The 12368-nt window shown below is 45.5% G+C and overlaps 1 protein-coding gene across 2 annotated transcripts in view; it reads left to right on the top strand.

The window, feature by feature from the left end:
- The window catches only part of PIK3C2B (phosphatidylinositol-4-phosphate 3-kinase catalytic subunit type 2 beta), a 90225-nt gene that overhangs the window by 16466 nt on the left and 61391 nt on the right, over positions 1 to 12368 (top strand). For both annotated transcript variants that reach the window (XM_035121407.3, XM_088674269.1), the window contains exon 2: positions 10585 to 11608. In XM_035121407.3, the coding sequence (XP_034977298.3) occupies positions 10685 to 11608 (924 nt within the window). In that variant the 5' untranslated portion in view covers positions 10585 to 10684. The remainder of the gene's footprint in view (positions 1 to 10584; positions 11609 to 12368) is intronic.

Raw genomic sequence — 12368 nt, 5'->3', positions numbered from 1 at the left:
CTCAGACTTTCCTAACTAAATTTTCTGAGCCTTCTATAGATGTTTCCTGGCCATCTTCAATTTCACAACAACGTAGATTGGAAACATTTTTAGGCTGAAATTTGGATTCTCAGGAAACAAGTCTGCAGCATATTCTAGATATAATATCGAGTGGAATGCTTATACCTTTGAGATCACTCAAATGTCAGGCAGTTTTTAAAAGAAATAAAATACGAAAGACACTGGGAATCTTGTGCCCATTCTTTGGAGAATTGGGTCTTCTCAGAAAAGGGGCATCCCTTGCCTTTTCTGTGAAAGACAGATCTGTGAAATGCTGTGAAACAAGACAAGCCCAGTGCAATCCTTTAAAAGAAGCACATCACCAGTTCATTTCTTGGCACAAGGCAAGCAGGAATAGAAGATGTCAGGGGGATAATAATACTGTTAATTTGTAAGGATGGAAAAAGTGTTTGTCTTGGCTCTTCATTTTTAAGGATTGAATCTGCCTTCTTTATTAATAGTATCCCATGAGAATTTCCAGCTGGAATACCCAGCCGGATCCTTATCTAACTCACTTTAATTGGAAGGGAAATGAGTCGTATTAGGGAGGGAAGAGCAGAAAACAATGAGAGAAATCCTTAAAAAGAAAAGTCTTCTGGACTCTCATCTTATCTACCAACAAAGGCCTGTGTCTGGCTGTTCTCAGAGATTGTAGGTACTATTTTATATACCGTTTAATTTCCAGTCATTTCTAAGCTGTGTGCAATCGTATCTAGATGGTGCAAGGTCAGAAAATACTTCTTTAGTTTCTGGGTCGTTTCGCACGATGCTTGTAGTAGCTACAACTCTTCCTATAGGGAGACCTACCACAGAGAACAGGAGTCAGTTGGCACCCAGGAGCAGCTGGCAACCTGCCACAGCTTTATCAAGCAGATAAGCACAGAGGTATAATGCAGGGAGAGTCATCAGATAAACCAGTAATAAGAGGCTGCTGCAACTGAAGGCTGAAGGGCAGCCAAAAAGCCACCACACTGGCCTTTCATGTGGTTTCTCATTCGCCTTTGATCCTCCTCGGTTGCCCACACACACACACACAATGCTTACTCCCTTCCTCAGGACTCAAATCTCTTAAAGAGAGCAGATATTTCTCTTACCACACACTGTCAGATTGGGCTGCAGTTCTTGTCTTCCTTGTGCTTCTCGGGAGATGCCTGAATGAAATCCGTTCCTTTCCATCTGGTGCCTGTCCTGATTGGCAGTGGCCCTGTGAGGTCTCAGGCCTGAACTGGATGTGCCCAAGGACTGAACTTGGGACGATGTACATACAAACCATATGCTCTGCTACTTCAAAGGTGAAGATTTGGTACCGATTTCCATGTGCAGAAATTTAGAATCATAGAATTGTAGAGCTGGAAGGAACCCCAAGGGTCATCTAGTCATCTAGTACAGTGTTTCCCAACTTTGGGTCTCCAACTATTTTTGAACAACTCCCATCATCCCTAACCAGCAAGATCAGTGGTCAGAGATGATGGGAATTGTGGTCCAAAACCACCTGGAGACCCAAGGTTGGGAAACACTGATCTAGTACAACCGCCTGCACAGGTAGGAAAAAAGGCAATTCTTCAGATATTTCCAGCTTCAAGCCATAAAGGGCTTTGAAGGTCAAATCCAGCACTAATAGTTGTTGTGGTTTGTTACTTTATTTATAGCCCATCCTGTAGTTCTCAGGGTGGCTTACAATGAGAGGTGGAGGCTCTGTAGCTTTGCTGATAACATGCCAAAAAGTGTGCTTTTTAGTGATATGGTAGCTCCATGCATGTTAGAAAATAACTGGGAATTATCCCTTTGGACATGCAGCTATATAGGCCTGGGTTGAAGTGCCTCCCCTTATACTACAACTTCCTGCAGATGCATCTATGGCTGTTCCTGATCCAGATAGTGCACCTTACTTGAGTCGGTGTTAATCTGCCTACTGAAAATTTGCATGGAGCAGGGACAAGGAATCCTCCTTATCACTGGCATAGATGACATTCCGAGATGAGCCGGGAAGATGAGCAGCTATTGTTGCTGGCATTTGTCTTTCTCAGGAGACAATGGAGGAGTGCGACTTTGGGAGTGAAGTCAAACTGTTGGAAGGTTGCAGCCTGGCTGTGTCTGTAGAGACATGTTTTGTTGCAGCTGGGGCAGATGAAGGTGTCCAGATGTAATGCTGCAGATGTGCCATAGTGTTTCTTCTCTCTGTACTCCTCCCTGGTCACTGCTACGGATGCACAACCTGACTGTCTGGCCCCAGGCGTTGCAGTCACCCGCAAGGAGAAGATGCAGTGAGTTACCTATCTTCCATTTAGCATCTTCCATTTAGCATTTACTCTGCAAGCTTCCGTTTATTAGAAGAAGAGTTGGAGTAGAAAAGGGTGAGTTAACGCATAGCAGACATGCTGTGTGTCATGCCTCTTCCTCACTAGGAGCCATAGGAGCACAAAGGGGACCTAATGCATAGAACACAATCAGGTTGTGCGGATGCCTGATGATCGTCTTCCAAAGCAACTACTTTGTTCCAAACTTAAAAATGGAAAGCGTAATGCTGGTGGTCAGCAAAAAGACTGTCTCAAGGCAAAAAAAAAATTAAAATGTAGTATAAACACCAACAGTTGGGAGCACTCCAGTTGGAGAACAGCCTTTACCAAAGGTGTTGTGGGCTTTGAAGACACTCAGAACTCAGGACGCAAGGGAGAAACGTGCTAAGAGAAAGGCACGCTTGGCAAATCCACACCATGATCAACTCCTGCCCAGAAACCAATGTCTCCACTGTGGAAGGACGTGTGGATCCAAAATTGGCTTCCACAGTCACTTACAGACTCACTGTTAAAAAGATGTTACTCACTGTTAACACCATCTTACTCGGCTACAAGTGATTGCCAAAGAAGTAGAAGAGCCAATAGAACATTTGAGGGGGCTGGGACACACACACACTCCCAAAGTTGACAAGCATTGCCATTCAAGTGGTGTGCATGCACCACGTCTTGTGATCGATTATGTAGGGTGGCACTTACCTGCCCCCCCATATGTTATTCATGTTTGCACCCCTGCTAGGAACAAACAGAGCTGCCTTATACCAAGTCAGACCATTGGTCTGTCTATCTCACTGTTATCTTCCAACTGACTGCCAGCAGCTCTCCATGCTTTCGGATAATGAGGTTTCCCCAGCCTTACTTGGAGATTCCAGGGATTGAACCTGGGACCTTTTGCATGCAAAGGATGTGCCTTACCACTGGGCTACACCCCGCACTCTGTTTCCATGCTCTGTTTGTTTCAGCATTCACATATGTTCAGAAGCAGGAAGTGCTGCGTCTTGCCTTCCTTTTGCAGATGGTGCTCACATGCACATCATGGCTCACGGGATTTCTTCTCCCAGTCCTACTGATTACTGCAGTGACTTAGATTAAGCCTCTTTCTGCTGTTCTAGTGACATCCAGTAGCTGTTAGGGAAAATGGCTGCAGCTTCATGGATGGATTTGAGCATGGGAAATAGCTGGTTCTAGGAGTTAAGGGCTGATTTGTGTACAGCCTTAAAAGGGGGGGGGGCTAATACAAGCACAATAGCTTTCTGCATTTAAAGTAAAACCCAGATGATGAGGACTGGGATAAGGATCTGTGTTTAAATCCCAGATAAGTCATGGAGCTTCTGGGGTCACTGTGCCTGACCCAGTTGCTTTCTCTCAGCTTAATGTAACACAGGGTTGTGATGAAAGAAATTACCTTATTTTATTTCTCTCTTCAGCCCAATATTGTCTCTGCTGATTTCCAGGTCTTATTAAAACTGGGAGACAGTGGTTTACTACAACCTAAGGTTGCAAACCATGGTTTGATTGCGGCTGCAAACTGCTAGGATTGTGGCATGAGCTTAAATGTTTGGACATAACTGGTAACTATGGCTTAGCAGGTCTTGGAAGTACTGTATTGCATTAAGTCAAGAGATCGGGGGTGAGGAGCCAGGACCAATAACCATGGTTATTATGGAATGAAGATTATTATATCTGAACCAATTCTAAAAGTGGTGTCTGCAGATATGTTAATGTCTTGTCAACTGGCAGAGTTGTAATAGTAGTAGCTGTAAATTTTTAGCCTCTGATCAAAATGTTTGATGAAGATGTGTGCAGCGAGGTTAATTATTATTAAGTATTCATAATACAAGAGTTACAATGGTACCTAAACTTAAATGGTGCATGAACAATGGTACTTAAACGCAAGAGAAAGGGATGAAGGATTGAATGGGCCTCATAGGCGCAACTTCCTTTAAAAATATCCAATATGGGGCTGGAACATAATCAGAGCCGTCTCAAGGTGGTCGGGCGCTGTGGCGCGGAGATCGCTCCGGCGCCCCCGCCCTGGTGGGCGGGCGCAGCGCCCTCCTGTCAGCCCAGCGCCCTGGCGCCCCACGTCACCGAGACTACCCCTAAAGCTGGGCCTGAACATAATGGACAGGATATGCTCTTATTGGAATCATTTCTTGCCCCTGTTGTGCCCATTTTCTACACAAACAACATTTTTGGTCCACAATGATTTGGTATCCCTCAGTAAAATCAGGGTGAGATTGTCCTGCGTGTGGAAGCAACCTGCCATGTGTTGCTTGCAAGTTGCCACTATTGGGAGGAAAAATGCGCTCGCTCAAGAAAACATCACCCTTTCTTCTTCTTCAGTGCTTTTCCCTTGAATACTTGCTGCTGCTGTTTATTTACTTGCTGTTGCTGCTTATTTAACCCTAAGCGTCTTCTTAAAACCTATCAGTTTTAGTGCTTTGAAATTGGCATGCGATTGCACAACTTTGCTGTTAGTATCGTAATATTTGGAAGGAACGTCTTACATTTGGTGCCATATATTTCTCTGGGGGTGGTGCTGCTGGTGTGACTACCTTAGGTCAGGCTGCAACACATTCATGAGTTCTGAATCCAGCCCACCAACTGAAGACCAGTGGTTTAGAGCGGAGGGGAGGAGACCTGTCCAGAAGTTGCTGGCTTACATCTCCTGTAATCCCTGGCCACTGGCCAAGCCGAATGGGCAGATGGAGTCCCACAATATATGGAGGGCTACAGGTCCCCCACCCCTGGTTTAATCCAACCCATTTGATAGTCTCTGAAGATGTGAGGTTTGGTATTGGTTGGAAATTGAGAAGTGAATCATTCCAAACCCATTGTATCATGGACTCCTGACTGACTTTTATAGAGAGAGGGTTCCTGATCTCACTCTTCCTTGCTGACCGGGCCATGTAGCTTATTGAGGATGTCAGAACGCTTCATATCTGGCTTTGCCATGTTTCCTGCTAGTTTTATTATCTGTTGCTATTATTTTGCTTGTTGTGGTGAATCATGAACTGCTAGTCTGTGGCCGTTTGCTGCCTAAGAACAGTGTTAACATCATGTCGAGGGCTTCCATGCAAATTGCAGCAAGCTGCTTTCATTAGCCAGAGTATTATTAATTAAGGGCCTGGAGCGCCACAGATTGATGGGATGCAGTGAGGAGACGAAGGAGGTTGCTGTCTCACTGATGCCAGTAAAAATAGGGCACCTCTTCAAATCCCCTGCTGGGTTTCCAGTGAAGTGCTTTAAAGTCGTGCTTCAACATATTTGCCTTGGTGTAAAGTAGGAAGACAGGGACCCAGGTGGCGCTGTGGTTAAACCACTGAGCCTAGGGCTTGCTGATCAGAAGGTTGGCGATTCAAATCCCTGTGACGGGGTGAGCTCCCGTTGCTTGGTCCCAGCTCCTGCCAACCTAGCAGTTAAGAGAAGCTGACTGGTCACTTTGTTTGTTTTCCGCAAGGAAACATTTGACATAAAGATTTTATTTTTAAATTTTTTTAATGGAAGTGATCTCTTTTTTAATGGAAGTGATCTCTGATTACAGATGTTCAGAAGGTTATGGAGTGGAGTGCCTTTGAAAAAGTTATGTTGACCTGCTTTGTTTGCTTGCAACAAAATTCACAACCGTACCCCTCTTTAGTGACGGAGCTAAATTAAACAGCAAAAAGCAATTGCAAGCTTCCCCCCACCCTGAGCTCCTAGCAGATCCACAGGTGTTGGGTTAAAAATAATAATCCAGTCAAGGAATAGAATAGTGTGAAGTGGTTGAAGTGGTGGATTGGGATCTGGGAGGTCCAGGTACAAATCCACATGCAGACATGAAGCTCACTGAATAATCTTGGGAGGTCAGTATCTCCTGGAACAGGGGCAACCTTCTGAATGTTGCTGGACTACAGCTCCCTGACCACTGGCCATGTTGGCTAGGGCTGATGGGAGTTCAAGAGCATCTGGAGGCCAACACATAGGCTACACCTATCTCAGACTGACTTACTTCACAGGATTGTTGCAAAGATTAAAATAGTAGGCCCTAACCTTTGAATTTGTTCGTCAGCCTGACACCAGTTGTGCTGGTACCGTAGATGAGATTAAAGTTGCTAATGACCCATTGTACAGTGGTACCTCGAGTTACAAACGCCTCAGGTTACGAACCATCAATCAAAACCTTTATTGGCATTGTAAGGGGGAGGGCTTATAGGGAACAGGCCCCCCTCATCAGGTCATCAGGTTGAGCTCTTCGCAGAGCAGCAAGTCCAGTAGCAGATCGGATTACAGGAACCAGGAAGTAGAGAGGGAGGGGAGAGGCTCTGACAGCATGCGAGAGCCTCAACACCGAGTAGAAAAGGAAGCAGCTGGGAAGGAAATGACGGGATTGGCCACTGGAGAGCAGTCAGAAGGACGGCCCTTCCCCCCGACGCCTGAATTGAGGCTCACGACACCTCGTAGGGCAAGAGGGAGGCGCTTTGGGGTTCCCAAGCTGTTATGTTGGGCGCGAAACAGAAAGAAGCCATTGCAAGGTTCTGACTCGGACTAAGCAGACATGTTTTCCAGACTCTTTGCACTGTAAATAAGACGCACAATAAAAACACCTTAAAGACAAGGAGGTGTGGAGTGTTATTACTCAAGAGTAGCCGCAAGAACTCATGACAGGCATCATTTACAAACATTTAAAATACTGTAAATAGTCCAGTATGATCACGTCACCAACCCATCAGTACAGTCACTTGCCAAAAGGGAGGGGGAGGCCAGCAATCTATTTTACCTCTGTGGGTATCCTACAGGGGCAGGATCCTGTAATGTACTTCGGTGACAAAAGATCAAATTGAGGAACTCAGCTACAGTCCTGGTACGCTCCTGGTCTCTCCCCTGTAATAGGAAGTGTGTAACCTCTACCTCTGGTTTCCAGTTTGGAATACATAGTTGGTCCAAGTATTGCTGGTGGATATCAGCATACATTTTGCATTCAAGGACCATGTGAGCCAGAGTTTCAACCGGGTGGGCGTTACATGGGCAGATCCTGTCTCCTGCCGTCCCTGCGAACCTACCCCAGAGGAGATTAGAGGGGTTAGCGTTGAAACTAGCCAACGCAAAAGCCCTTCTTTCTTGCGGGTTGAACAGAAATTAGGTTACAAACGCTTCAGGTTACAAACTCCGCTAACCTGGAAGAGTTACCTCGAGTTGAGAACATTGCCCCAGGATGAGAACTGAAATTGTGTGCTGATGGCGCAGCATAGAGGTGAAAGCACGCCTCTAGTTAAAAACTGTTTCAGGTTAAGAACAGACCTCCGGAACGAATTAAGTTTGTAACTAGAGGTACCACTGTATCGCAAAACTGTTGGGCAGGCCCCCTTTTATAGGAATGCAGAGACTCTGCAGCGCTGCTTCAACCTCCTGAGGCTGTTCTGCCCTTTGTGACCTTTCCCTGCACCCAAGGCAGATATTATTCTTCCTCTGAGCAGCCTTATGTAGCCTAGCTGGAGCAGATCTCAGGACCTCTCCTCCAGGAAGTGGAATTCCAGGGTAGGTGATCAGCTGGCTGAGTGAGATCTGGCCGCCGTTGAGAACTCTGTGGTCGCTGTAGTTTGCAAGGTTTTGGGCTGGGGCCAATAAGACAAGTGGTGTGTTTATTGGTTTTTCTCCTCTTCTTTTTAAACTTGAGTCATGAGAGGAAGAGAATCAAAAGGACTATATTGTGCATATCTCAACAGCTCATTGTGTGATCAGCTCTTTTCAGGTATCAGGCTGCTTTGACCTCTGATAAAGATTATGCATAATCCAGTCACTTGCATATTTACTTTGTTGTTTAGTTGTTTAGTCGTGTCCGACTCTTCGTGACCCCTTGGACCATAGCACGCCAGGCACTCCTGTCTTCCACTGCCTCCCGCAGTTTGGTCAGACTCATGGTAGTAGCTTCGAGAACACTGTCCAACCATCTCATCCTCTGTTGTCCCCTTCTCCTTGTGCCCTCCATCTTTCCCAACATCAGGGTCTTTTCCAGGGAGTCTTCTCTTCTCATGAGGTGGCCAGAGTATTAGAGCCTTAGCTTCAGGATCTGTCCTTCCAGTGAGCACTCAGGGCTGATTTCCTTCAGAATGGATAGGTTTGATCTTCTTGCAGTCCATGGGACTCTCAAGAATCTCCTCCAGCACCATAATTCAAAAGCATCAATTCTTTAGCGATCAGCCTTTTTTATGGTCCAGCTCTCACTTCCATACATCACTACTGGGAAAACCATAGCTTTGACTATACGGACCTTTGTCGGCAAGGTGACAAGCTTCAGTAGGGCTAGGTGAAATAGAAGGACAAAAGTGGACACAGATTTGAATGAAATTTGCTTAAGGTCATTTATTTGTATGGATACAAATTCAGAAATAATTACTGTACTTTTAAAAATCTTGCCATGGCGAGGAGGACTGTGACCAGGTGACCTCTGCCTTTGCTCAGTCTCTGCTCTCTAGGTGCTAACTGTTGATGGATAATATAAAGTCTTCTGCTATCACTTCTTTATCCTCCTTAAACCAGATTTGGATCTGTCTGAACTGTAGTGTCTTATGGGCTTTCACTGTCTGAGAATCTTGCAACGGCTATGGCCTAATTCAAGGGAGCATCAGGATAACAACTTCAGTTATCCTATTTACTGGTGCACAATACGTCAACACTCGGCAGGGCAGCGAGGACTTGCTAGACAGATGAGACTAAGGTTCCCACTGAACTATGGAGGGAACCACATCGAAAAAGGGGAGGGGAGTTTCTAGGACAAGCCACACTCGCTATGCAGATGGCCCTTCAAGTGTAGGATGTCTTCAAATAGAGGACTGCCCTGTGCCCTCCGTGAGGTAGGACACATGGCCTACCTCGCAGTAGGGTTTACTCCCAAGTAAGTATGTATAGGAGCACACCCTTAGCTTGTCTTTACATACAGCCTCCAAGTGTGTCAAGAATATACAGTGGTACCTCTACTTACAAATAACTCTACTTACGAATGTTTGTACTTACGAATGGAGCTCCGTCCGCCATCTTGGATGTGGTTTAGATAGGATTTTTTCTACTTACGAATTTTTAGATAGGGTTGCTTTGACTTACGAATTTTTTCTCCCAATGCATTCCTATGGGATTCGACATACAAATGTTTTCGACTTACAAATGTGTGTTCAGAACGCATTAAATTCGTAAGTAGAGGTACCACTGTAATGGAAAACTAATGGAGTGTAACAACAGGCACACTGTATACTCAGGAAGCCCTTTAAGACCAAATACTGGAGTTTTAGCTGATTTAAGCCCTGCAGATGTGGCACTGGCATGCATCTCCTTTGCCATCTTCCCTTTCCCATTCTTCTGTCAATCTTTAACTTCTTCCCTTGCCTCCAAACAATGCTGCGTTGTTCAATTACGGAAGAGGCGCTATACTTTTTGCATAGTATCTGGCTCTAAAGGAGTCACATCATTGGTAGAATACGGTCTAAAGAAAATGAGGGCTTTCTTGACAATATGGGGAAATTGACCAGAAGGCTTCTGGGCTTCCTTATCCTCGATAGAAAACAACTACAGTGGTGCCTTGCTTAACGAATGCCCTGCTTAACGAAATTTCCACTTAATGAAAGGTTTTTTTTTCTAGTGGAGGTTGCCTCGCTACACGAATTCGTTTTACGAAAAATTCGTCTAGCGAATCACAGTTTCCCATAGGAATGCATTGAAATTCAATTAATGTGTTCCTATGGGCAAAAAAAAATCCAAAAAAATTTCAATGCATTCCTATGGGATTCGCTAGATGAATTTTTCGTTATAAGAAAAGACCCGTGGAACGAATTAAATTTGTCTAGCAAGGCACCACTGTATCTTATTCTGGTCTCATCACTAATCCCACAGTTGGCTTCAAGTCATGTGAATGCTCTGAAGTAAATTTCAAGGTAAACTTCAGTCAGGGCTTTTTTTTTCAGCTGGAACTTTCTGGAACTCAGTTCCAACACCTCTTAGGTGGGTGCCATTGTCATTATGAGAGAACGAGGGGGCATGCATGGTGAGTTCTGGCATATATTTCTCTAGAAAAAGAGTTAATTTAGTTACTCTTGTTGAGTGTGCACTTCCTATACTTTTCATCAGAAACTGGCAGAAGACATGTCCTCTTGAGGGGCAGATAAGCACTAAGAGACCCAGCTTCACTTGGTGCATGTCAACCAAAACTCTCAGTAAAGCTGATAATTTTCATGAGAACTGGCCTGTTTACACTTACTTTTGGTTTGTTCACTTGTAGGTGACTGGTGGCACAGCATGACTTTCTTCCTAAGCCCTGAACTGAGCACCCAATAGTCACTGGATTCAGTGGCTTCCCCCCTGCCCCCCCCTTACAAGAGATGTCTGGAAGTAGAGGCAATGGAGAGCACTGGAAGTCCTTGGAGTCCGTGGGGATCAGCCACAAGGAGCTGGCTCTTGCGGAAGCCCTGCAGATGGAGTATGATGCTTTGTCCCGCCTGAGGCAGGACAAGGAGGAGAGCCAGGCGAAGCAGAATACTGACCAACCTCTCATTTCCTGGGATGATCCAATTCTGGATTACAACAAGCCTGCTGTAAGGAACGACTGCCACAATATCAAGGTCATGAGAGGCCTGTCTGGCTCAGACTCTACCCTGAACTACAATGCTCTCTCTAGCCAGGAGGTTTCAAGAGCTTTTGGGACCAACAACTCTACCTCATCCAGTCTGCTGTCTGAGCCAGAGAGCCAGCCTTGGTTGAAGGGACCTCTCTCCAGCGACTACTTGTACATCTTTGACAGCACGGGGGGTGACTTCCTCACTGACCCCCCCAATAGCACACCCCACCAGAACAGTAGTAGTGGCAGCTCCCCTAAGAAGCTCTCTCCTCCCCCGTTGCCCCCTCGCATTGCCATCTGGAATGCCTCTGAAGTGAACCAAGCTTCCTTGAAAGGCTCCCAACCCAATGATATCAACATGTTCTCCTCAACTCACGAGAGGGCTGATGGGAAACTGCTGGGCCGTAGAATCTCGGAAGAGGACCCGTACAGTACAGTGGACTACGATGGCATCAACGACGCCATCACCCGGCTCAACCTCAAGTCCACTTACGACACCGACCTTCTGAGGGAAGCCCCGTGGAGCTGGAAGGAAGGCAGAAGCATTTTTGAGAAAGAAAGCAGCGGGAAGCCAGTTGCCCGCAGCAAGACTATGCCTCCTCAGGTACCTCCCAGGACCTACATCTCCAGGTCTGGTGGAAGGAAGAATTCTGGACCCAACAAGAACCGGAGGATATCAGCAGATCCGGTAAGGCAATTTTTATGTAAGCGGAATGATGTATGGCTACATACAACAAGTCCTTCTGCTGTGGTGTGGCAGAGGGATGCACATAATGTTCCCTGCCTCTATGTTTTCAGATGCAGTGTGTATCATTACAGGAGTCAAATTATTTGGTACCTTTCCTAGCATTCACCAAAACCAAACTCTTAGTCCTTAGTAGAAGTTTTTTATTCCTCCAGAGATTATTTGTAGCTACATCTCAGAAAATGTGGCATCTCAATGGATATAACTGTTTTCTATGCTAAGTTAAGCCATCAGAAAGTGGTTAGGGAATGCCTGCCATAAGGCTACCTACTCTGTCCCCGTCCCCCCCCCCCCCGCTTTTCCCCACACATATTATGATACAATTGTTCAAGGATCTCGTGGAAGCTTTTATATGTGCAGCTATAGGTGCAAAGGCCACCACCCAAGGATGCTTGTGTTCTTCAGTGTGGACATTTGGGTAGAGGGTCAACTGAAATGGTGTTTAAGCCCAACTAAGTACAACCAAGCATTATAAAAGGAATTGAAAAGGAACAGAGACAAAGTTTGCGTGTTTTGAGTGATGGTTTGTGAACCTATCATGGTTTTGATCAGCTTTTGATTTCTAGGCATTTGAATTTGACAGCATTTGAAATGTACGAATCCTTACTAAAATATGTGCGCCATGTGCAAGGCTCTTTAATATTGCTGTAAGATGCTTATAATGTTTCTGTCCACCAATAGCAGCTCTTTTCTGTGGGGGGGG

This window comes from Zootoca vivipara, chromosome 7 (assembly GCF_965207765.1).
Source record: "Zootoca vivipara chromosome 7, rZooViv2.hap1.1, whole genome shotgun sequence".
Classification (NCBI taxonomy): domain Eukaryota; kingdom Metazoa; phylum Chordata; class Lepidosauria; order Squamata; family Lacertidae; genus Zootoca; species Zootoca vivipara.
Note: the sequence above shows the minus strand (reverse complement) of the source record. Positions and strands in the feature narration are given on the sequence as shown.